Genomic DNA, 25421 nt, shown 5'->3' with positions numbered 1-25421 from the left:
CGATTTTTTTTTCTTTTTTTCTTAAAAATCTTGTTGAAAGGGAATAAGCTTAAAAAAATTATCAAACAAATGTGGATGTAAGATTAATAGAATTAAAAAAAAAAAATTGAGACACAAGTGCTATGAACCCATGGCTAAGTAAATTCACGAGCATTGACGATATCGTGTTTGTATTTATAAAATTCTAGTTTATTATTATTTTTATTTATTGATGCTAATGGTTACTCGTAATATACTCTAAAGTGTATCATTCACTTTAAAGGATAAAAAATCCACAATTAGTGTAACACGTTATTTAGACCCTTAGATCAAATTTAAATTTCAAGCAATTAAGCTTGGATTTCAATCATTTGAGTGCAAAATGGGATACGGGCTTACTTTTATCATTTATACTCACTCCAATTTATGCGGTGCTGTACACTGTACAGGATAAACCCATGGAAGGTTCTGTTTATACCAAATGTGAACAAGCACGGAATGGAATGGGCCGAGGAACATAATTAAACCATAAGTATTATTATAAAGGGGTAAAAAGTGTTGCTAAACCTTGATCCACTGTTATCTGTAATTTATCATAGGCCATCAAAGTCTTCTGCTCACACTTGTAAGTTCCTTTCCCTCTTGCAAGAACCTCACCATCTGAATCTATGATCCCTTCTTTCTCTTGGTCCTTGGTGCGTGGACCAGGTTGCAAGTTGAAAGCCTTCACCTGTAATTTGTCACAAGATACAAAACTTAGCAAATTTTGTTATGGAAATAAACCAATGCATGGACATTTTAAAAGCTCAAAGTAACTGCTACAGAAGCATTGCGCTGAGACATATTGACGATCACACCTTTAGGTACGTGACATATGGAGATTTTACATGTCCTCCTTTATTCAACTCTGACATCATTGACAATAATGGCAACGTTGGGCAATTCTTGATAATGATCAAGTCCAAATAACCATCGGAGAACTGCATTTACCGAATCATAAGAACAAAGGAAATGTCAGGCTCAAGCCCGTAAGTAATAATGCTTATCATACACATGCATTTATGTGTGAGCCTGCGTATAACAATGTCCCGCACTAGGCAGAAACTTATGGATGTTAACATTTAGACCACAAAACAGTCTTCAGCTGGATTTTGTTAGATGTGAAAAATCCAGGTAGCAATTAAAGAGTTCAGAAATTATTACTCTGTTGTGCTTACTTTAATCTTCAATTACCAAATCCATTGTTGTTAGTAACAGACTAGCAGTCATTAAAATCAAGCAAATTAAGATGTAAACTCCTCATTATTGTGTAACGGCTCCATAGGGTGCATTTGGAATCAAATTGATACGGAATTGATCCAAGTAAAGGTTCCATCACTGCCATGGTAGCAATTGCAAACATTTCCCAGTATAACATTGACAAATAAAAGTGTGAGAAATCAAACGACATACTTGAATTCTTAGTTACTCAAAACTGACCTTTGCATCAGGCGCTGCCATTGTGTCTTCGGCACCCCAAGGTACATTGTGAAGCCAGACAGAAATAAAGGGTCCATTTATAACTCTCCAATTCAGATTTTCCAAATTTATTTCAGGTCCTAGATAGCAAAGTCTTTGCAAATTAGCACGTTCGGCTTCACTTGGATCATTGTTGCTTCCTTTGCTAGTAGTAGATTTGCCAGGGTAACTTGTGGGCTCCCCAAAAGCTTCATACCCAGGTGCAGGCACAAAAGAAACACATCCAATGTATTGCCTCAAATTGAGGAGTCGACAGAGACCCTGAAGCAGGAAAGCGGTGAATAAAGAAAACAATGAATAAATTCAATAACTTATCTGTCAAGGTAATTGCAGTGCAAGTTTTACAATAAAATTCAAAACTGCATCCAAAGCAAAGTCAGAAAAGCCTAGTTATGTTACATCCTTTACTTAAGTTCCCCACTAAAGGGTCACTCGTATTACAATAACAAGGAGGTAAGTGTTCAGAAATGAACAAAATGAGGATTTAACTATAAGTAAGAAATCATCATCCCCTAAAAACAAAGGCAAGTGTCATTAGTCCTTACAACAAAGCCATTATGTAGTTCTCTTTTCCTTTATATTTTGGATCTGTTTCTCAGAGACATATACAGACATGTATAGTTACCGTAAGATATACAAGTAGACAGAAACTACTGGAAACTGAAAATAAACAACAAAACTAGAGAGGTATACAATAAATATATTGGACTAGATTGGCACTTTTGTCAAGTGTGTCTAGCAACTAGTTTTGGGCCTGTTTGTCACAACTTATTTTCATAAAATACATAATTTATTTTTAAAAGATAATCACCTTTTAGTTTTCATGCGTTTGTTTCAGCTTTTCAAAAATAACCAAAAGCTGAAAAGAATCTAAAATCTGATTAAAAACAGAAGTTATTTTCAATAGCTTCCAGCTTCTCATAAAATCAGTTTTTTCTTTTTTTAAAAAGTGATTTTTATTATTGTAAACAAACATAAATTAGTTCCTACCTTCTTTAAAATCTCTAAAAAATAATCACTAAAATATTTTTCATCAACATCACTTTTTTTTAATCTGTAACAAACTAGCCCATATCTTATTCTAGTGCTAGAAATCAAAAGTGTATTTTCTGAACTGAGTATTGGAAGGCATTCTACATAAAGTCATAAACAACTTCAAATATACCCAAAACTAAAGCAGATGACCTGCAACCGGCAATTTGGTGTTTGTTTATTTTTCATTCACTTTCCTTCCATCAAACCAAGTGAGTAGAAAATAATTGCAACGATAATCCATAAAAGAGACACACATATAAGTGAAAGAAAAACATCATTAATAAACATGCAAAAGTTATAAAATGGACTACTGACATAAAAATCTAGACGAGCACTTCCCATCCACCGGTACTTTTCAGACTCAATGTCAATATCTGCCACCAGACCTGAAATAGAATAATACCTCCAATGGATATCATATAATATGTCAAGTCAATTGCATGGTCAGAACTAAGAATCACCTAAGTCTGGATAAATCAAGAAGAGAAAGAAAAAATTGCGAACAGTTAGCCTAGATGTTTTAGCACATCTGCCACCACTTCATTTCTAGTACATGGTGAGAGTAATTACCCCATGCGAGCATCAATATACTGAAAAATCTGGTTTCCCCTTGTGTGATGGTAGCCACATCAAGCGGTCGTTTACTGCCTGTCAGTATTTAAAAAACAGTTTAAACATATAAGAGCACAGAAAAAAAATGGACATTACATGTTTGAATGACATAAATAGATTGAAACCTCGTATAATGGCAAGAACGGCATTAGCTACTTCACAAGGATCACCAACTGAATCAAGAAGAGATTTTGCCATGCCATTTCCCGTACCTTCAAAGCATGAAAGAACTTATTAGCTTGGCACAACAAAATTTGTCTAGTTACCCATGCACTCATTGCCTACAGACAACAAAATATAAACCTTTAAACAAAACCTAGTGAATAATACTAGCCCCACTTCTCCATTCCTGATAAAAATTTACAGACAATAGCTTCATTTTCCCACCCTTGACCAATAAGCACTTTAAAGTGACAAGTTTAATTAGATAAACCCTAATCAACAAAATAATGATGATGATAATAAACCTGCAGGAACTACCCCAAGGGGCATCTTTATTGCCGTATCCCAATCCTCTCTTTGGAGAAGACCATTTACAACCTACTAAATGTGCAATATTTGTCAGATTAAGAAAAACAATTAATGGAGACATCAAAAGTGAACCAGTGCAAAAGTATTTTAGAATGCACAGGTTACATGGCAAAACTTAAAAGTGAACCACATTACTATTTGATTTCCCACAGATGTCATAACTTGCATTCAGATCTTCTGAGCTTCATTGGTATTGCCCACAACAACCTAATCCCAAGAGACCAACAAGTTTCTCGGGAAAGAACAGAATCAAGGTATTGACTGAATATTTATCAATTACTCCATGGGCATGATCCAATAAACCAGTTCAGTATTAGCATATCTTGGAAGGATACCTCAAATTCATAGGTGTAGAAGTAGTAGAAACGAATATTGCTCATTCATACATTAAGAACATCTCTCAAAGACTCAAACCTGTTCTTTATTTCTCTCATTTTTATTTTTTTTTTGCGTTTCTAACAAGATTAGGAAAAACCATCACTGCCATCATGCAAATAACAAGTGTTGGACGGAACACAGAATTAACTATTCCTCAATATTTTGCATTACAAAAGTGAAGGGTGAAAAGGAGTGTGATCTGATAACTATTATGATCATTGTTTTGTATTAATAACCACGAACATGACGATGACGATCAAGATGATGATAACAAATAGTGCAACAAGTGTAATGGCAATGAAGCTAACCTCAACCAAAATTCCATCTCCACTAACACAAACAATCCCATCGTATTTAGTAATATCTAGCGAACGAGCAACTTCCTTTGCATGGAGCTGGTGCTTGGTTTCTGAGGAAAATCACATCATATTCATAAAAATATAAAATTACAAATGAAAAGGGCAATAGCAACAACAAGAAGGAAACATGGTCGAAGAGTTAGAGCACCTTGAACTGTGATTTGGATATGAGCATCTTCAAGAAGAGGTTTCACTTGTTCAGCGAAAATCTTCGTAGCGGATTTCTTCCCACCAAACGGATTAACAAAAACCAACAACCTCTTAGGACGACCTGCATTTCAGTACATGTTTGGATTTCACTTCAAGAGAGCTCAGAATTACTTTTAACCTTAAACGTAACGAGACAAAGGTGAAATTTAATTTACCGAGAGAATCAATGAATTCACGAAGTTTAAGGCACCAGAGCCTGTGAGATTCCTCGGAGGAAGGCATAAAGACGACATCGTTTCTAACGAGTCTTGCAGGGGCGCTGGTGATGCAGCATCCGTCTCGGGTCTCCACGAGGCTCTTGATTTTTATGTAAGGTCCACTGGCAACGATCCCGAGGACGTCCTTTTCGATCGACAAACACCGTTGGATTCCCTCAGACCACCATAGACGGCCGTCGGCGAGAAGAGCAAGCGGCGTGACGGAGCCGTTAACGGTGACCCGGTCCGACATTAACGGACGCTGCTGGGGATCCATATCCGGCTTCGCTCTGGGATGGCCCACCCCCTCGCCCGGTTCGATAGCGAACCGCCAAACAGTGACGATAATTAAAACCGGGTTTTGGCGTTTGAGAGAGAGGGAAATGCTATAAGCCAAGGATTACAATGCGAGTAACTACTAAACTTAGGAAATGGTAACCATGAATGATGGTGGTGTTTTTGCCTAGACGCCTTTTTTGACGCCAACCTGTTTAGTATGATAGGGCATCATCATCACGCATTATCATTCCATCCCCATTTATCCATATTTATATTTATAATTAATAATAAACGGGATTTGCTATTTATTAACAAGTGACACCAAAAAATTAGTTATAAACTAACTTTCTTAAAAATTCAGTTTAACAAATATTTGCTAACTTATCCCCACTTATTTTATATATAAAAAAGTAAATTAACAAGTTACTACATCTTAAATGTATTTTAAGACATTTGTAGTTGTAACTTGTTAACTTATTCCTTCTAAAAATTAAATAATGCAAGTTAATAAATCCCTTAATAAATTAATGTAATGGTATGAAATTATTTAAATGCTTTGAGTTTTAATTTTACATTTAATTGATCAAAGTACTTTGCCTATAAATTAGAGTAAGTTGGTATGTTGATCCGTGTGGATGCATGGATTGTCTGAATTTTGATCTCAAATCCACTACATTATTAGACAAATTGCATTCGAAATATTATTTTTATTCTAATTTTTTTGTAAATTTTTACAATTTTATACTTAGAAGACACATTAATAGCTTAAGAGAGAAGAAATTTATAAATTATATTGACCTTAATTTCTGATCAATAGAAAATTATTTGATGTATCAGAGAATAGATGCCCCCTATCAAAATAGATACTTTGTGAAAGTTTTTTTTTTTTTCTGCCTATTAGGCTCAAGGTTGAATACCATTTAAGTCCATCAAACAATATAGAGTTTATAGTATCTCAGCTTTATCTTTTACATGTTAGGATCAAGGTTGAAGGAATGCGTGTCTTCCTAGATTTAGGTTGAGATCTCATATTTGACGTCGTTATACCTATTGCTCACTAATTAATTAAGTTTTTTCGATTGATAGTTGTGTGTCTTTTCTAACAATTTAGCTCAATTAAATATTGAGAACATAGACATGGTGTTTTAGTCATTTTGGACCAAGAACCATCAATATCCCTAAAGGGATCCTCTCCTTGCAGTTATAGGAATGTTCCTCATACCATAGGAGGATTCTATCCCACAACGATGAAAACTACTTAGTAGTGTGAGGAAAGTATCAATACTCTATTTTTAAAAATCTAAGAGAAAAAAATACATTTTTTGAATGTTCTCATCACAAGTCATTTTTGAGGCATTATCTATGAGTGATTTGTGAAAAAAAAAAAACTGATGTATTATACTAATATATTTTTCTCATTTAACAGTTTTTCGTTCACATCTCATTTATTTCCTTTTGTCATCCTTCTCTTATTTTTTCATCATCCTAGCCATCATATTTCTTATTTTTCTCTCCCCCACTGTTTCTCTCCTTTCTTAATCCTTTGGTTCTCAATACCTAACCCACACATAATAAAAAAGTGTATTCAAATTCAAATGATAAAATATACCATAAATATATCATCTAAATAATATTATTCTCTTAGATACATGTATTAAACCTTAATAACTTAATAACATCCTACAAGCAAGTTGATATTGGTAAATGATTAATCACATTAACATCCTCAAAAACATTTAAAAATTCCATTTTATTTTTTTATAGAAAAATTTAGGTGAATTGAATCCCAATAGCTCATTAAGATCAGAAAAGACCTTAAAGTTTAAAAACACTTGTAAATATACTTATAAGTTATCTATTAATAAAATTTTCACATTAATAGTAAGAATTAAACCTATATCCATTTGTGATATGAGTTTATTTCTTATTAAATGATAATTTTTTTAATTGTTGTGTAACATCAAACAATGCTAACGAAATGTATCAAAAAAATAATAGTGCCAAAAATAACAAAATTTAAATGTGAAAATATTTAAACATAACTTTTATTTTAAAATATGATTTTTTATTTTATTTTAGCTCATGTATTTTTATTAAAAATTTTAATGACTATATATCATGTTTGTACTATTATTTACTATCAAATCATCACACAATTTTAAAGTAATTATCATAAATGTAAAAGTCAACAAGCTTTGTTAGTTAAAATTTGTGTGCTTATGTATTTTTTTTTGTCCAACCTAGTGTGTGTTTATTTAATTATTTAAAACAATATATTTATTTTTCTTAGTTTTATAAAAAACTAAAAATATAAATAATTATTTTCCTGAAATAATATATTATTAAATATGTAAGGACACAACTTATTCTTCAAGTTAAAAACCGACAGAAAAGTCAACAATTAAGGAAAGAAAGTACTGTAGTCCACTGTGAGAAAATAAAACATGAACGTGGCTCTTAAATGTTGCAACTCTTGTCTATCTTTTCTTTTCTTTCAGCATGCTACGTAACTTGCATTATTATTTTCCAAGTGGCAAAAAAATATCAGCAATAGTCTCAACAATCAACATGACCATGTTGTGGGAGTGGCACTGACAGTGATAAAGGCACCCTGCCACTGCTGAATCACCCCACGTGGCAATTGGCAAACCCCCAGTAAAATATTGACAAAGATTCTCAATCCAACGGCCCAAATCCCGAGATCTTCTGCGCCCGCAAGATCCATACCCCACCAACAAACACTGCCAGATTCCCAAACCGTTAGATTAGAGTTAGGCCCATCACTCACACCGTTAGGCGTCAGCAGAAACAAATCTCCAAAAAGAGAAAAAAGTGTACATGTCCGGTTCGTTAACATAACAAGCGTCGAAAACGCAGAGAAAATTCGGGGAAATTTCTGAGATTCTGCTGTACTTTCTTTATGCTGAGGAATTTCAACTTTCTGCTTTTCTATCCGCTCGCGTTGCATCGAATCAGTCACAGTTTTACTTTGTGTCTCTTTTTTTTTTAAAGGATTTGACGAAATCCGGCAGCTAGCAGAGGCCCGTTTGGTTGCTGAGAAAACGAAGGAAAATTAGTGTGAGATTCTTTTCTTTCACTTTCTCTGCAAGCAAACGGTGAGGATAATGCAGACGAGGTACATTGAGAGGTCGAGCAGCTCGGCGAGGGAGAAGCGTGCCTTAGATTCAGGTTCCGCTGACGAAGATCAACCTCAAAGAAAGCGACCTGCTCTCGCTAGGTCGTCGACACTTCTTTCTACTTCTTCATTGTTTTGTTCTATAAGCTGCATGTAGTTATCACTTAGAAATATACTCCATATAGATTTGTTCTATGTGCCTGGTCCAAATAAGAACCTTGGTAGGTTCATTAATTGAAAGTTCTGTTTGATGGGAATTAAGCAATATGACTGGAATAATGTCCTGTTTGGACCATAACTATGTGGAATGGATATAGACATACCCATAGTTTTATTCAGAATGGATATACAATTATACACTTCTACTGTTGGGTTTAGTAGGGAGGGGTCCTGACCATATTAACTGAATAAAACTAAATATAAGTAATTTTTAGGATAAAACTTAGACATAGTTCCTTAGGTACTCTTGGTAGTTGGTACTGTTCTTATATCAAAATTGGAGTTTCCTCTTGGTAATCTATGTTGATTTTTTATGTAGACCTTTATTGTGTGGATTACCAAACTGAAACTCTAATTTTGATTGGAAAACAACACCAACCACATCTATGGAACTGCGTACCTTGTTATTAGGGTATTAACACTAATATGTTAATCTGTTAAAGCTTAATTTGCTGATCAATGCATTTGTTGTTTTTCTTCATTTATTCATACCAATTTGCAGTGTAATTGTTGAAGCCCTGAAGGTGGACAGTCTGCAGAAACTTTGTTCATCACTGGAGCCTATTCTTCGTAGAGTTGTAAGAAAATTAAGTTCATTGTGGTATTGATTTGCTTCTGGGAGGACTATATTGATTATTTGAAATTATCACTTGTACCGATCAATCAATTGATTATCCCTTGAAACAGAAACCATGGGTTACAGGCCCATTTGAGAAAACCTTTTGCCCTTTAGGATGGTAGGCCTTGGCTAGATATGTCAGTCACGTCACTGCTGTGAGGCTTAAGATAAAATTGGGTAGAGGACTAGAGATCTCATATTCAAACCTTAACAAGCTGAAAAAAGGTTTAAGTCTTTTTTTTTTTTAAAAAAAAAAAGAAATTTGTCCTTGTGAGAAAGGCTTCCGGGAATAACATATTTAATTACCTCACTCAGGCGCTAGCGATATAGTCTCCATCATTCTGTCCTGTGGTTTATTTGTGTCTTGTGTTGTCCAATAGAATTCAATGGTCTGTCAAAAAATAATAAAAAAATAGAATTCAATGTAACAACTCCGTAGGTTAAGGGGATCTATATGTATGTATGCCACTTTGCATGAATGATGTTTGATCATGGATGCATCTCATATCTTATTCTTGCTTCCTGCTCAACAGGTTAGCGAAGAAGTAGAGTGTGCTTTAGCAAAATTAGTCCCTGCCAAGCTTAGTGGGAGGTATTATTTTGTCACCTCAAAGTCAATTTCATGACGCATATTTGTCTTCTTTTTTTTATTACTAACCCATATTTGTTTGATAATTTGATCTTATCCTAATGTATTTGTATCTATATTTTATTTTTCTAATACTCAAACTGAAATACAGGTCTTCTCCCAAGGGCATAGAAGGCCCTGATGACAGCAGTCTACAATTACAATTCAGGACCAGGTTATCCCTTCCGCTCTTTACTGGTGGGAAAGTGGAGGGAGAGCATGGAAGCGCCATACACATTGTTTTGATTGATACAACAACAGGCCATGTTGTCACATGTGGCCCAGCTTCATGTGTCAAACTAGATGTTATTGTACTTGAAGGAGATTTCAATAACGAGGATGATGATAATTGGAGTGAGGAATATTTCGATAGTCACGTAGTTAAAGAGCGAGAAGGAAAAAGACCTCTTCTGACTGGTGATCTGCAAGTCACACTGAAGGAGGGTGTAGGAACACTGGGTGAGCTTACATTTACAGACAACTCTAGCTGGATAAGGAGTAGGAAGTTCAGGATGGGGCTCAAAGTTTCCCCGGGTTGTTATGAGGGAATGCGTATTCGTGAAGCCAAAACAGAGGCCTTCACTGTTAAGGATCACCGTGGAGAATGTAAGTACATAAACTTCATTGTTTATGTTCTATCCTTCTTCTGTAATGATACTTATACTTGATTGCAGTATACAAGAAGCACTACCCACCTGCCTTGAATGATGAGGTCTGGAGACTGGAGAAGATTGGCAAGGATGGTTCCTTTCACAAAAGGCTAAATAAAGCAGGAATATATACCGTTGAAGATGTCGTACAACTTGTGGTCAGAGATCCACAGAGATTGCGGAATGTAAGAATCTATAGACACTTTTTCTCATGGGAAAGAGTTTCAAGTTTGATTTGACTTGGTGATTTAAATTTTTTACCTATCCAAAATTTTCACGGATTAACTATCCTCATGTAGATTCTTGGCAGTGGCATGTCAAACAAAATGTGGGATGTTCTAGTTGAGCATGCAAAGACTTGTGTTCTTAGTGGAAAACTCTATGTATACTATCCCGATGATGCAAGGAATGTTGGCGTTGTTTTCAATAACATCTATGAGTTGAGTGGTTTAATTACCAATGACCAATATTACTCTGCTGATTCTCTCTCCGACGGTCAAAAGGTAAGTCAACCTGTACAATAAATTTTGCATTTATGTTTGAATTTGGACTGAACTATTGGATTTCTTCCATAGTATGTTTAATGTGTATGATTTTTCATGCCACTTGATTAAAATGTTGGCCCTTCTTAAAGCTTTGTTGTTAGTAAAAGCAATAACTGTAAGGAAGATTATTCGCTTAATAGGATCCGATGCATGACTGCAAGTCATTTTGCTTTTATTCTTGGAGTTCTTGCAGTACAGCATGAAACTTTTTGCCAGTTTTAAAATGTTGCTCTGGCATAGGATATCCACCATATTTTTTTTAATTTTTTTTTAAACTTGTGTAAATTTCTGAAAAATGTGAGTCTCTCATTCTTGTAGGTTTATGTGGACACATTGGTGAAGAAGGCATATGAGAATTGGATGCATGTTATTGAGTATGATGGCGAGTCTCTGCTAAATTACAATCAGAATAAGACTTTGGGCACCTCCCAACCTCTGGCTCCAGTGGGTTCCCATGATTATTCAATTTCAAACTCACTTGATCAGCAGACCTCCATCCCAAGCCTACCAGTTCCATTAACTACAGGGCAGCCTTCAATGAATCCAGCAGTAACAGTTGGAGGTATATAGTTCCAACTATAAGATTATTATATTAGCAACAGTAACAAAGGCTTTTGCAGTTTTTGTTTGCCTAATTTCTTTATAAATTCCCTCCTCTATGTTTTTTCCTGTTGTTTTTCTTCTCTCTTATTCCTTTTCCTTTTTTCTCCTGTCCATTTAGCAAACTACAAAAATTGATACCTTCCAATGTGACAAATATTCTATTGTAAAATCTGTGGATGAGATGTGGGCACACATCTCAATCACATTCAACGAGATTCAAAATTAATTCTATTAAAATCTACTCAACACTAGCTAGGGGTTAATGCTAGCAAAAGAGAAGGATAGCATTACATATTAAATTTATTGTGTTGATTTTTACCACATATTATAAATGTGTAAACTACTTTTCTCACCATAGATGCTTGTCCTCAAAAGAATGGTTTCAGACTGAGTATTTTGGTTGCTGACTACATATGAATAATGTGTGCAGGTTATCATAATGTTACGACTACCAGATGCTCAATGCAACCACAGAATGATAATCTTCATTCTTCTATTCAGTTTGATAACACTGCATTTCCCCTACAAAACCAGCTAATGAGTGCTTCACACCATTCTCAGTTTCCAAGAAATGAAAATGGGCTAACTCTTGGTCCACGACAACCAGCCACTCCTGGATTTCAGAATGTCAGCATTTCAAATCCTAATTATAGAGGATTGGAGGACTACTTCCCAGAGGATGAGATTCGAACTAGAAGTCACGAGATGCTAGAAAATGAAGATATGCAGCATCTGCTCCGTATATTTAATATGGGAGGAGGGCAATCTCATGCTCCCTTTAATACTCAAGAAGATGCATACCCTTATTCATCTGCTTACATGCCTGCAGCCTCCATGAGCTCCAACTTAGATGATGAACAAAACCGTTCCTCAGGAAAAGCTGTTGTGGGCTGGCTCAAGCTTAAAGCAGCTTTGAGATGGGGCATTTTTATTCGGAAGAGGGCTGCTGAGAGACGGGCACAACTTGTTGAGTTAGATGACCAATAGAATATGAAATCAGAGCCATCTTACCTGTTATGATCTGAGTTCTGAGCTATAACTTTTATGGTTACAGCATCAAATACAACTTTCTGGTACTCAGAATAGCTGTCACGCTGAAGTTTTATCGCATGAGAAGACATGAAATCTGGATTGAATTATTTGGTGCAGCCTTAACTTAAAGCTCCTACCGTGCCTTTATAAACAGTTGTGCAGCGACCTCTGTCTGTACAGAATATCACCCTGCAACAACTCTTGTATCTGTTTTACTTGTCATTTTTTTCCACTCTATATTCTTGCCTGCATGTTGTGAAGACCTGACAGTGTTCCACCTGGTTTAAAGTTTAAACCTAAGTTTGCTGTGGCTTGATATTGCCAGGGTATCGATCCGGAAACTTGGAAAACTGGGGGAGTTTCTTCACACTTGGCAGGGTGTACTGAATTTCGTGTTGAAAGCTAGATGGGTTGATTCTAATTGGTTTGTTTTGTGTAGTTGCCTTGTGGTACAGTAGTTATAATCAATGCCGAATTGCTGGATTTGGAACTGCTATTTGCTTATTTAGCTTTGTGAATGTTTGAGCAGACATGCATGCCATCTCACGGGCTACTAGTCCTGTGATACTGATCTAAAAAGTGAGAAAAGATTTCCTCGCTCATTTTTAACTGTGAATTACACATTTTACAGTTCGTACGTAAAAAAAAAAAAAAAGTACTGTATTTATAACAAAGTGCTGTAGTTTTTTTTTTATACGAAAGATATTTGGGATAAACTTTTTTGATCAGTTATTTGGGATAAACTAAAAAACAAAACTAATAGTATATTGAAGTGATGACAATTCAACCAAAGATCGTTGATTAAAATATATAATTCTAATATGCATTAAATTTTTTCTTAAAAAAAATTCATTAATTATTTTATCACCTTAATTTTTTATGTGTCAATTATCACTCATAGTTATCTAGCTACGAATTTAATTATTTATCTTTTTTTTCTTGATTTCAAACTCAACTCTTAATTAAATATTAATAATTCATAAAAAATATTTTTTTTATCTTTACTTATTTGGTAATTCAAATTTCTTACTTAGATGTCCTTTTATTGCATCGTTAATATTTTTTTGAGAAATTGTTAATATTTAATTGTAGATATACAAAAGAGGACAAAATAATTTCATTATAATTATTTTTATTTGATTTTTATAAGCTTTTTAAAGTAGTTTTATTTTCAAACAAAACTCAATTGGTTATTGTGACACATACCTCATTACCGATTGACATTTTTAAAAAAAAGAAGAAAAACTGTTTTCATTAAAATTGAAAGATTGCTACAAAGTCTCGATTTCTTAACAGTTTGATTACCATTTTCTGGCATAATGTATAAAAAAAAGTTGTTGCATAATTAATTATCACGATTTTTTTCATGGGCTTTATTTCATTCTATTAATAAAATATACCAAATATATATATATATATATATATATATATATATATATATATATATATATATATATATATATATATATATAAAGTGAATGTAACCAAAACAAATTTTATATTAGTAGTATAGTTCGCGTTCTCACCGAAGTTATTACGTATCACAAGATAAATTTTTACATGCAATGTCAAATTAATTAACAAGTCGAAAGCCACAATGCTTAGATTGTGTAGGGTTTTTTTCCCAACAAAAATGACCACTGACATATATATAAAGTTAGAACTGAAACTGAGTTTAAATTTGAATTTGATAACAAGTCTCTTTTTCCAATACATGTATGTGAATAAATGCTGTAACAGAAGGTCAAGTTCCATGTAATAATAATAAAAAAAAAAGGTCAAATTCCTGGCCATATGTGGAGTTACCTTTGTCACATGGTAGTACGTTACTCCTCAAAACTTCAAAACAAATTGTTTCACATACAATGAATCAGAACAAATATGTTTAAGATCGAAAAGCCAAGTCAAAAGAAAAACGTATGCAGTTTTTTTTATATATAAATTTATTATTTTCTTAAAAGTTTTAATAAAATTACTTTTCATCTGTCAAATACAATTAAGATATATGTAATTAAATTAATTAGGCTGCATACATTTGACATTAACAAATGAGAACTTGGTAATTTAAACATTAATGGCTGAAACAAAGATTTTGAAAATTGTAAAAGAATTCAAATGAGCAGAGTGAGTAAACAGCTCAGGGGCACTAATAGTGTGACTCCTTGCCATTCAATCTTGGTTGGAGCAAAAGACGTGCCAATGCAAAAGCATGCAGATAGTGAAACGACATAGCCTCGATTTGAAGCACATGTCGTTTCATGCGTTTGACTAGCAGAATATGAAGGCCACGTCACTGATTTTCTGTAACCGGTGCGAGTGAGCGCAACTGCATGCATATTTATTCCAAAGTGTGTTGTTCCATATATTCAACCTGCTACAAAAACAACGTTTAAGGTAACATCATTAATTTCATGTGTGTTGTTCAGCTATAAAACAAAGTCCAATGTCCCTAAATATTTTCATCAGGTTCTGGGTTGATCACTGTCCCGCTCACGGATGAAAGGCTTCACTGCACTGGACTTTCCCGAGCATAGATATTTTTGTTTCTAGCTAGTTTATTCTTTGTCGTTTTATTCAATTTTAAATCATGTTTGTAGGACAAAATTAAATACAAATACAGTTTCTTAGATGTTAGTATTATTCTCTAATCAAAATTAAAGTTTCACTTCGGTAACATGTGTAATAAAACTATAAATGTATTATTAGAGAATTAAATGAATTAACTATGTAAATTAACTTTAATTCTGGTTAAAGAATGACACTAAAACCATATCCACACAAATTTTATTCTTTTTTATGATAGATTGACGATGGCGACTTTCTTTTTAATAATTGGAATTCAGGCTTTATCGGCTAAGTTTCGCCATGCAATTTTTGGAGAATTGCATGTGCTACAATTTCTTAAATCTTCGGGAGCTTCACTTAATAATGGATGGAGGACTTTTTTGTAATCCGTATGATATTATTATTATCATGTTAACGAAACATTGTCTGATTCTAGAGAAATTATTCATCGATGTGAGTATACAACTACTAATTAATTAGTCCCCAAATAATAACTACTAGTTGCCTATTGATACGATCTTTAATTACATTCTAATTAATATTTCATCCAGTTAGGAATAATAGATTATCCTTTTCTCTTTGTTGTATTTCGTTCCTGCTCAGTCTTAAAGATGATCAGGGTTGTTGATTAGTTTCCCTGGTAATGATAGAAGTTTTTCACTGTTCGATTTCCATTCATAAGATTGTGCTTTTACTTACTTCTTAATTAATATAAATTCACTAACAAAAAAGTGTATACATTGATGATTACGGATAATAAATTATCCTTAACCACTGATGTATATAAAATCTTAATAATAAGAATTATATTTTATTATTAGATTTACTTTAATAAAAATATTACATTTATTTTATATATTTATAATCATGTGTAAATTATGCAAGTCTTTTGATTTTATATTTTATCTAATCCTTGTAATGACTTTGATTTATTTTTGTCTTAAAGCTGACTTTAAACTATATTGTAGATGGATGATTGCAGTTTTGAATGTGGACCGTATTGGGAATTGCATCAGAAGCCTAAGCTGGAAAATTTTGATCACTACTTTGATCGGCTCAAATTTATTAAGCTTAAGGGTTCAAGTTTCTACAGTCTGAACTTCAACTGGTAAAGATCCTTCAGAATAAAGCAACCCATTTGGAGGCTCTAATTCTTGTCTCACCAAAGAGTGGTCCTATTAAGTTATGGAGAGCAGATGGACCCAAATATAGTCATCTTTTTTACTTTTGGAAAGCATCGCCGGAAGTGAAAATGGTTTTATTTGAACATACGGCTGATCGTAGTCTTGTACATCCATCCCATTCAAAAGATTGGTTAGTGTAGAGTTTGGATGGATGATGACTAATTAAGGATATATGTTTGTAGAATATAAAAAAAAAATATAAGAATTAGATAATACATAGTAAAAATTTCATAAAAAAAAACTTATGATATTTTAGTACAATATGGTTAGAAGGATAGCATCGGGATCAATTACCTTCAAGTTATTCAATTAGATTTTCAAAGTTTCTTAGGAAAAGGAATCACCATACACAGTTATCAGCACAAGAATTCAGGTTGTTTCATGCTTGGAATTAAGGTCTATGGTGTAGAATGTAGAGCTTGTTCTGTTTTATGTCTACATACCTTGTAATTTAGTTTATACAGGAGTAAAATGTACTTGCTCCTTGCCACCTTTTTCTGCTGTTGCGATTAAAGATATTGTAATGGTAAAGTGCTAATTCTGTGGAATTGTTGTTCTATTTGTAACTGTAAACTCAAGTGTAATGGTTTAGTGAAGCATTAAGCTAGTTTTCTGGTTCAAATACTATAAAATAAAAAAATCTTTAGGGAAGGGGTGAATTGATACAAGCTTCCACAGGACTACTTGAAAATGAGGGAGCCTTTGGATATACATAAAAAAATATATGATCACTAAAAGAACAATACATCTTTTCAATCATATTCTACTCCAAGACTAAACTTGAGTAGAATTCTCTTTGGTAACTGCGATGATTTTCATCCTACCTTTCGATGTGATAGATCTTGATAAAATTATGATCCTACTAATAAATTTGAATGTTCCTGCTGTATAAATCACAATACAAAATCTTATGTTCTAAAATATTTAGATATATATCTCATAGGTATAAAAAGGTGTGTTTTTTCTTGGTAAATTTACACTTGAAAACATGTCATTGGACTTGACGGTTACATTTATACTCTAACACCGAGAAGAAAAAGGATTGTAGTTTTCAATGATGTGGAAGTTTCTCCCCAAGTGAAGAGAATGTGCAACGGCAGAATTTCCTCAACTCTGAGAGGTCTCTACTTGAAACCCTTCCTCGAGATATTTTGGTAATTATAAAATTTTCTGTTTTATTTGAGTGAATTTCAAGCTTGCATTTTGAGTGTTTATAAGTTTTCGTTTTTAAGCGTGTTTTCTATTTTCTTAATTGCAGGTTCGAGTGTCGTGTGGTGTGGACCATGAAGATTTGAAGCAGCTTTTTAATGTGTCAAGAACTATTAGAGAAGTGGAGTAACTCGAGGTTAATTGCATTATTGATGTGTTTGTAATTTGATTATTCTAATCAGTAACTATATTGTTTATTGCATATTTTGATGGCTAAGAAATTGCATTTTGATGTCAGTACACCAAAGGAGAAAACTTTTGTTTTTCTTAATCCATTTGATTTTGAGGATACAAATGGATTTAAGAAAAATGAAGCTCCAAATGTGCCATTAACGAAAGAAAAGTCAAAGTCAAGGTTGAATGGGAAGAAGTTGGATGCCAACATCTCGCAGGTCTTGTTTGCTTTCATGGATGAAGAATAGTGAGCTATGAAGGACAACTAAGGATAATGATTATTGGTTATAGATTACGTTGGATGGACATTACTTCCTTTGGTTAGAGAGGATTTGAGATCTACTTAGAAAGAGTTAGTGACCTATTTTGTTTCACACGTTAAATTTTTACAATTTATTAGTTATTTCTTCAAATCCATCGTTGAAGATTGAGTTTGGTATGAAATCTTTAATTTTCATGTACACATAGATAGGCAAATAGAAAATATATATATTTTAAAGATTTTGTTTGGAGGACAATTTTTGAACCTTCTACTTTGATAAATATGGGGGCATACAGTTGATAATGATATATTTTGTCCTATCTTAATAAAATAATAAAGTTTCAATTTTTCTTTAATAGTTTTTCTGACTTTCTCTCTGCATATATTGTTGTAGAAGATTCAATTCACTAAATGTTTGTAATTCTGTGAAATTTCCTCTTAATAGAGAAATTGATGAAGAAATTAATTTTACTTTTTTCTCTAACATTGCCTGTTAGTTACTATTACCAACGAGTGAGGGAAGTGAATTGCCATATCATTATCATGGTGCACAGATGTGGAAGTTTTAAATTGTGAATAATTTTGGGGAATGAAAAACATAAAAGCTTTGCTTGTTAGGATTCCTGAGTGAAGACATGATTATAATCTTTCTCATTAAGTTTTTCACAGTGCATGGGGAATGGATAATGGTACAAAGCTACCTATTTTTTTATGTTTCTTTTAGGTGAATTGAATTTGTACTAAATTACACAAGATTCACAAAATATTTATAATTCAGTGATATTTCATCATAATAGAGAAATTAAAGAAGGAGGAATTCATTTAATTTTTTTTCACCGATGAATTGAAGTTGTATCATAAAAGAAACATAAAAAATAGGTAGTATTTATTCTCCTATTTTATATATCCAATAATTTAATTATATATTTGTTTCTACAGCAACTATTATTAACAATGAACTCAACAATAATAATCTCAAGCAGAAACGACTTCCATAAATTAAACTATTAAAATACGTAATTTATTTTTTACTTTTTTGGGATTTAAATTCTAAAAATTTGAAACGTTTCATCGGATGAAAAATTTTTGTTCTTTCAAATTTTAATTCCTAGAAATAAGAAACCAAACATCATTTAAAATTAAAAATTGAGGTGTTAATAGGAAAGAAAAAGTGTTAAAAGCAATACCCTTTCTCTAATTGGATTAGCGGGCTAAGCCCAAATATGAAGGATCGTAGTATCTTAGTGCCCAGTGAGTATAAAATGCATGTGGCTCTGGATTTTAATGTTTTGGCGCCTGTCCTTAACAAATAACAATGGCTTCGAACAAAAGGCATTTCGCGGAGGAAGACGACGATCCTCACTCGTTCTCCAAGAAATCGAAGGAATCTGAATCTGAATCTGATGCATCCCCTTCTTCTCTTCGTGTTTTTCTCAATCCTGCGGACTGTGACTTGGGTATTCATTCTCACTTCACTATCATTCTTGTTACTTGTTTTCATTGAAAACCTAACATCTTATCCGAGGCACTGTAAAAAATTAGACGCTGAATACTTAAAATTGATAGAATTTGAAAGGATCGCTAGTTATTGGTCTCTTAGGGGGAAGTGGTTTAGGGTTTTGTGAATTTATAACGTCATAATATTTTCTCGAGCTATCAATACTTAGTTATATGCAAAATAGTCAAATATTTTATTGTTTTCTTTGTCTAACTCATTTATCTGTTACCTTTGGCAAGTTAATAGTTTTATGATTTATTGCTAGATTTCCATATTGATGGCAATGGACATGTTGGATATGGCCTTCATGAGGAAGGGTTTGCTTATTGCTGGTCCGGTGCCCGAGCTAACGTGGGAATAACCAGAGGTAGATATTGTTTTGCCTGCAAAGTTGTTTCTGCACAGACGGTTAACATGCAGGACACGGCCCCTGAGCAGCAGCATATTTGTCGCCTCGGGATTTCCAGAGGGGACAATGCGGTTGGAAACCTAGGGGAGTCCAGGCAGAGCTTTGGATATGGTGGCACGGGCAAGTTTTCGAACTGTGGAAGATTCTTAGATTTTGGTGACAAGTTTGGTGTTGGTGATACAATAGTTTGTTGCGTTGACCTCGACCTTGAAAGCAGACCACTGGCTTCTATTGGTTTCTCCAAGAATGGGAAATGGTTGGGTGCTGCAACTCAATTTGATGCGGCTCGCCTTGGAGTGGTGGATTCTCCTCCCGGGAATTTACAATGGACATCGGCCCTTTTTCCGCATGTGCTGTTGAAAAATGTTGTGGTCCAGATGCAGTTCAGTGTCAAAGATGGACTTGTTCCTGAAGATGGGTTCAAACCTTGGGCCTCGGCTATGGAGGATGGAAACATAGTTATGGGACCTTCTTTTTCTGAACCAAGGGATTGTGAAGTGATAATGATGGTGGGGTTACCAGCTTCAGGCAAGACTACATGGGCAGAAAAATGGGTAAAAGATCATCCAGAGAAGCGTTATGTGTTGCTTGGGACAAATTCAATTCTTGATCAGATGAAGGTTTGTGCTTTGCTTGGCTCAATGTTGTGACTTGTGATTATTGCTTTCTGTTTGTAGTTTTTGTTGAAAGTCAATGTTGTGCAGGTACCTGGACTATTGCGGAGAAACAACTATGGTGAAAGATTTGATCTTTTGATGGATAGGGCAACTCGAATTTTCAATATACTGCTATCCAGGGCAGCTAATATACCTCGCAATTATATAATTGACCAGACAAATGTCTATAAAAGTGCACGTAAGCGTAAACTTGAGCCATTTGCTGATTATCAGAAGGTAGCTATTTATCTGATTGTTGGAGCTTGGAAGACAAATATTCTATTTTGTTTGGTAATATAATTTTTTGTCTGTTCCAGATTGCTGTTGTTGTATTCCCAAAGCCAGATGAGCTCAAGATACGGTCTGATAAAAGATTTACAGAAATGGGGAAAGAAGTGCCACCTGATGCTGTGAATAAAATGATAGGTACTGTTAGTTTTTTTTTTTTTTTCATTTCCTTTACATGTTATCTGATGGTTTTAAGTTCATTATTTTTCTTAACTTACAGTCTTCTAATGGCCTATTTATTTTGTTTATGGTTGTGGCAGCTAATTATGTTCTGCCTAAAAGCAAGGATATGCCTCGTTCAGATGAATTTTTTGATCAGGTATTTAGCAACCTAGTTTACAACTTTGGTAGTTTTGATACTGTGATTGTGAATCATAACAGTACTACAAGTCCAATTCATATTCTGCCTAAATCTTTAATTTGTATTTTAAGGTAATGTTTGTAGAACTGAACCGAGGCGAGTCTCAGAAATATTTGGATCAGATGAAGCAGAATCTTGCATATATATCTAGTAATAACTCATCAACATTACCCCCTGGAGGTTCTTTTGAGTCTTTTGCTGGTTCGAATTTACCAAATAAAAGAAGTCTCACAGGTTTTTATCTACACACGGTTATTTGTTTACCTTGCAGTATGTTTGTGTTATTTAATAGTACTACTTTTTAATGATCTTAACAACAATGCTCTTTTGGTAAAAACAACAACTATGCACTTTGGTTCAGGCAGTGGTCTTCACCAGCCTGGCTCTTATTCTCCCATCGCTCCACCCAACTATGGGATGCCTGGTCAAGTTAGTCAGGTTTGCCCATTTTAGATATTTCTAATTGAAACCTTATCCAACTCATTTATTCTGTTTTTGTGGCAACGACACTGATACCTGGGTGGAATAACTGTTCATAGGTTAATGCAAATGGGGGTATGAATTCATTTTCTGGAGTATATCCAGGATGTCAAATTCCGCATGTTGCCAGAGCAGCCTCTCCTTGTGAACCTTATTACAATAATGAATCAAATTGTTTTGCTAGAGATATTGCCGGTTATAATCAAACTTACGGTGCTATTCCGACTGGTGATATGCGGAATTACAACAGCTCTGTTGTGCGTGGCCCATATAGGCCAAACATTGTAGAGAACAATATGATTTTCCGTGATGCTTTTCCTGATGCCTACAGGAGTCGCATGAATGAACCCTCTCCAATAGCAATTGCAAGGTCAATGTCTTTCGATTATAGCACTCATACTGAACCTTATCCTGATGCCTACAGGAGTGGCATGAATGAATCCTCTCCAATAGCAAGGGCAAGGGCAACTCGTAATGAACCTTATCCTAAAGAGGATTCCAGCCATTCCTACAGAGGTTTCCGGCCTGAACTGCATACTCGCTTCCCGACGTTATTTGGTAGTTGCACTCTTCCATCTTTTTGACATTTTTTAATTAATACAATCCTTATCTGTTAGTATCTTATCTCAGATTCACTTTCCCCATATGGGACACTGACTCCAAGACCTTCTTATGGAAGTTCACCTAATAACATGCCGTATTCAGGAACATATGCCTCCCAGCGTCCAAGATACTTCTAACTGCCGTGTAGATTCTGCTGGTCCACCTCATTGTCTATAAATTAATGTTGTGAAGGGGAACAAGGCTTCACTTCCACTGACTGCAAAAATTTGTATATATGTATATCTGTTCATGTTTCGGATATTTATTATTTGATTTATTTATGTACTTGAATGGAAAGTAATAAAGTGAGGTTTGCTTTATAGGCAAAAATATAAACGAAAAAGTAGTTTTCTGTTCATTCATACACATAATTACCAAATGCAACCATGGAAGAAGTTTGATGAATTTTAGTTTTTTCTTATGAAGGAATTTGTATAAAGTAAGAAAATGTGTAGTAAGAGGATAAGAGTACATCCACCCTTGACTTGAAGTTGGTTAAATTCATAAAATACTTTAATTCAAATCATGTATGGATATAATTTTGTCTTCTCACTTTAGGGGAGGTGAATCTACAAGTCATTGTTTTTCAGCAAAATTATATCTGTTAAGAGTTCCGCAAGGAATTGCTTGCATGTATCTTTTTTTGTGAACCAATTAAAGACTACATACAAACCATTTAACATTTTAATACGTTACTTATTCTTTTCAATACTAGACTACAACAGTAATTGGAAAAGGAAAAAAAAAAAAGAGGCTCAATGCTCTGAACAGTTCTATAGAAGCAAGTTCTGTTAAGGTGTCGGATTATTGTCGAAAAGGAACTTAATAAAGAAAGGGAGTTTTTCCAGGGCCTCAACTAAACCGCTTGGAGAGAAAATGATGAAAAACAGAAGCTAATCATGAATGGAGATGGAATCAAATGAAATAATCTAGCCACTTTACTTCTTTGAACAATGTGATAGTCAATTTCAATAAGTTTAGTGTGTTCATGAAAACTATGATTAGAAGTAATGATACACGAATTGTCTATCACATCACAATATTGTAAATCGGGAAAGATGATGGCCATTTCAAGATCTAGAAGTAAGTGGTCCACTGAATCTCACAAATAGTGGCAGTTAGTATTCTGTATTCAGATTTAGAAGAGTAAGCAACAACAGATAACGCCAAGAAATGAGAGTCACCAATGAAGGTAACCTGCTAACAAGATGACTGCATGACTAATAGCATGTGACCAGAATGATTTGGAAATGTGAGCTTGATAGAGTAGAGACCTATTCACATTAAGTATGTGAATGCTTTCGTTCTACCATGGAGTTTTGTTCATGTGTTTTAACACGAGAAGTTTAAGCCTTTATGGTAAAAATTCCACGAGTAGCATAAATTAATTTGTGGCAAGAGGATCTCAGCACCATTATCAATCCTAATGTACTTAATCATGCAATCAAATTGAATCTTTACAAAGGTAACAAAGTTGTAAAGTAGATTTCTAGTTTTAGCATTCGATCTCATAAAAAAAAATCCAGGAGTGTGTGCCTTAAAAAATCATCACCAGTGAGAAAGTATCGATGACCATGACTAGAAGAAATAGTTACAAGCCCCCAATCATATTCATCCTTATGAACCAAGTGAAAAGGAGCAGAAGTCTTGCTTTAATTTCAATTCTAAGTAAAAGATAGTTTAGTCAAATGACAAAAATTACAATCTTTATTTGCAGTCAAATTGTACATATGGGAAATGGCTTGAAATATGTTTCAATACATTAAAAGAACAATATGTATGTACTGATGTGCTTAATGACAGAAGGGTGTAAAGTCCATGTCTGCACATGGCAATCCATAAGTGGACCACTTCAAAAGTCAAAAAGGGAAGGCAAGGAAACTACACTTTTAATGTTCATATTACCACCAACTTTGATACTTATTGCATGTATTATTTGTGGATATTGAGTTGCCAGAAAGAAGGATGAATAGAATAGTGAAGATGCTTAATTATGGAAGCTGACAAGTCATGCTGGGGGGAAACTGAGCAATGTGAGAAATTTAGGTGTTGGGTTGGGTGGAAATGAACCTAAGCAAATAGGAAGTAATAAACTGGTGGGTTGTAACTGACCCAAATGCAGGGTATAATAGTGGGGCTTTTAATGCAGGGAATGTTGCGGAACAAGTAACTATTGAAGAGACACATGCTATTAGTGTGGGGGGAATAATGGAGCTCTTAGCATGGTAATGATTTTGCACCTCGGGAGTTGTAGGTGGAAACTGAGTATGCTGGCTTTCAGTAACTATTTATGATATTTGATGAACAACTACTAATGTTTGCTTTGTTTGCCCTATCATCTTTGCATGGATGTTACTGAGCTGTTAATACAACATACATATATTTGTGATTTGCATTAAATGTGACATATCAAACACACAATGAATTTAGTGTTTAGAAGTTTTTGGCAAATGGGTCCCTTATTTAATGTCTTGTTGGACTTGTATACTTAATGCGTGATGTGTTAGCTTTGCCTTTTCTTATTGCATGAAATGTAAAGTATAAACACCATCATGGAATTGCGAAGGACTAACTGGTTTGGTTGAAACAGCGAAAGTCAACCGTCATCAATTCATTTTCGATGAATAGTTGAATACATAACCCTTTAAGCATAGGCATAGTGATAGTACAATAAGGCTCCGAAATACTGGCAAAGTTTTAAATTTTCATATTGTTCTTTTTTTTTATATATATAAAGATCACTTATAATTTAACTATTCTTAATGACATTACACAAGGTACTCTGAGATATTGGTACCGCTAACCATGGATTTTATTTTTATTAGATCGTCCAATGAAAACACATAAGTTCAACAATTAAGTACGTTTTCGAAATTAAACATTCCACCCTCCATTCATAATTCATAATTCGTAAATAAAAGATTGAAGCCGAGGCCAAAGCGACTTCACAAGTAAGATTGCGAAAAGTGAATGATAGAAAAGCAAGTCATCATTTTGACAAAGATCACAATCTAATTGTAACCACAAAAACTACTATTTTCTCTACCCCAAAATATTTCATTATCTTCAGAAAGCTCAACTTCAGTTCTAGTGCAACAACAATTTTTTGTTGAGGCCTAATTATGAAGAAAGTGTCCTATCAGATTGCCTCAAATAAATCTTCTATCAAGAAACGCAACCACGGATTTGAGTGTTTTCTATC

At 34.1% G+C, this 25421-nt stretch overlaps 3 protein-coding genes across 5 annotated transcripts; 2 read left to right on the top strand and 1 right to left on the bottom strand.

The window, feature by feature from the left end:
• Positions 1–310: 310 nt before the first annotated feature.
• Positions 311–5331, bottom strand: LOC114388253 (sphingosine kinase 1-like). Of its 2 annotated transcripts, XM_028348657.1 has the most exons (10): positions 4778–5331; positions 4561–4683; positions 4362–4462; positions 3612–3684; positions 3270–3356; positions 3103–3180; positions 2848–2918; positions 1459–1758; positions 837–959; positions 311–709 (listed from the first exon to the last, which is right to left on the bottom strand). In XM_028348657.1, exons 1-10 carry the CDS (start codon positions 5094–5096, stop codon positions 518–520), a joined length of 1467 nt encoding a protein of 488 aa, XP_028204458.1. In that variant the 5' UTR covers positions 5097–5331; the 3' UTR covers positions 311–517. The 2 variants fall into 2 exon arrangements, with proteins under 2 accessions (XP_028204458.1, XP_028204459.1); XM_028348658.1 differs by lacking the exons at positions 4561–4683; positions 4778–5331 and having other exon boundaries at positions 363–709; positions 3612–3687.
• A 2534-nt stretch (positions 5332–7865) lies between these two features.
• Positions 7866–13132, top strand: LOC114388005 (calmodulin-binding protein 60 C-like). The gene is made up of 9 exons (XM_028348329.1): positions 7866–8007; positions 8111–8336; positions 8956–9031; positions 9606–9664; positions 9813–10306; positions 10375–10535; positions 10650–10853; positions 11214–11457; positions 11929–13132. The coding sequence occupies exons 2-9, from the start codon at positions 8224–8226 to the stop codon at positions 12483–12485; spliced, it is 1908 nt and encodes a 635-aa protein (XP_028204130.1). The 5' UTR covers positions 7866–8007; positions 8111–8223; the 3' UTR covers positions 12486–13132.
• Positions 13133–19203: 6071 nt separating this feature from the next.
• LOC114386411 (heterogeneous nuclear ribonucleoprotein U-like protein 1) lies at positions 19204–22581 on the top strand. 2 transcript variants are annotated; one of them, XM_028346417.1, is made up of 9 exons: positions 19204–19381; positions 19688–20451; positions 20536–20724; positions 20805–20913; positions 21036–21094; positions 21208–21370; positions 21498–21574; positions 21676–22174; positions 22322–22581. In XM_028346417.1, exons 1-9 carry the CDS (start codon positions 19240–19242, stop codon positions 22354–22356), a joined length of 2037 nt encoding a protein of 678 aa, XP_028202218.1. In that variant the 5' UTR covers positions 19204–19239; the 3' UTR covers positions 22357–22581. The 2 variants fall into 2 exon arrangements, with proteins under 2 accessions (XP_028202218.1, XP_028202217.1); XM_028346416.1 differs by having other exon boundaries at positions 22247–22581.
• Positions 22582–25421: the final 2840 nt, after the last annotated feature.

The sequence above is a fragment of the Glycine soja genome, chromosome 15 (assembly GCF_004193775.1).
Source record: "Glycine soja cultivar W05 chromosome 15, ASM419377v2, whole genome shotgun sequence".
NCBI classification, from domain to species: domain Eukaryota; kingdom Viridiplantae; phylum Streptophyta; class Magnoliopsida; order Fabales; family Fabaceae; genus Glycine; species Glycine soja.
Note: the sequence above shows the minus strand (reverse complement) of the source record. Positions and strands in the feature narration are given on the sequence as shown.

What these genes read in the sequence shown, in the direction of transcription:
- LOC114388005 (XM_028348329.1), top strand. Translation starts at nt 8,224, where the DNA reads ATGCAGACGAGGTACATTGAGAGGTCGAGCAGCTCGGCGAGGGAGAAG. An exon ending in CTCTCTCCGACGGTCAAAAG is followed by an intron (nt 10,854 to 11,213) that starts GTAAGTCAACCT and finishes TCATTCTTGTAG; the next exon opens with GTTTATGTGGACACATTGGT. An exon ending in TCCAGCAGTAACAGTTGGAG is followed by an intron (nt 11,458 to 11,928) that starts GTATATAGTTCC and finishes TAATGTGTGCAG; the next exon opens with GTTATCATAATGTTACGACT.
- LOC114388253 (XM_028348657.1), bottom strand. Translation starts at nt 5,096, where the DNA reads ATGGATCCCCAGCAGCGTCCGTTAATGTCGGACCGGGTCACCGTTAAC. An exon ending in TATCCAAATCACAGTTCAAG is followed by an intron (nt 4,463 to 4,560) that starts GTGCTCTAACTC and finishes GATTTTCCTCAG; the next exon opens with AAACCAAGCACCAGCTCCAT. An exon ending in CATATGTCACGTACCTAAAG is followed by an intron (nt 710 to 836) that starts GTGTGATCGTCA and finishes GACAAATTACAG; the next exon opens with GTGAAGGCTTTCAACTTGCA.
- LOC114386411 (XM_028346416.1), top strand. Translation starts at nt 19,240, where the DNA reads ATGGCTTCGAACAAAAGGCATTTCGCGGAGGAAGACGACGATCCTCAC. An exon ending in CAATTCTTGATCAGATGAAG is followed by an intron (nt 20,452 to 20,535) that starts GTTTGTGCTTTG and finishes AATGTTGTGCAG; the next exon opens with GTACCTGGACTATTGCGGAG. An exon ending in TGCCTGGTCAAGTTAGTCAG is followed by an intron (nt 21,575 to 21,675) that starts GTTTGCCCATTT and finishes AACTGTTCATAG; the next exon opens with GTTAATGCAAATGGGGGTAT.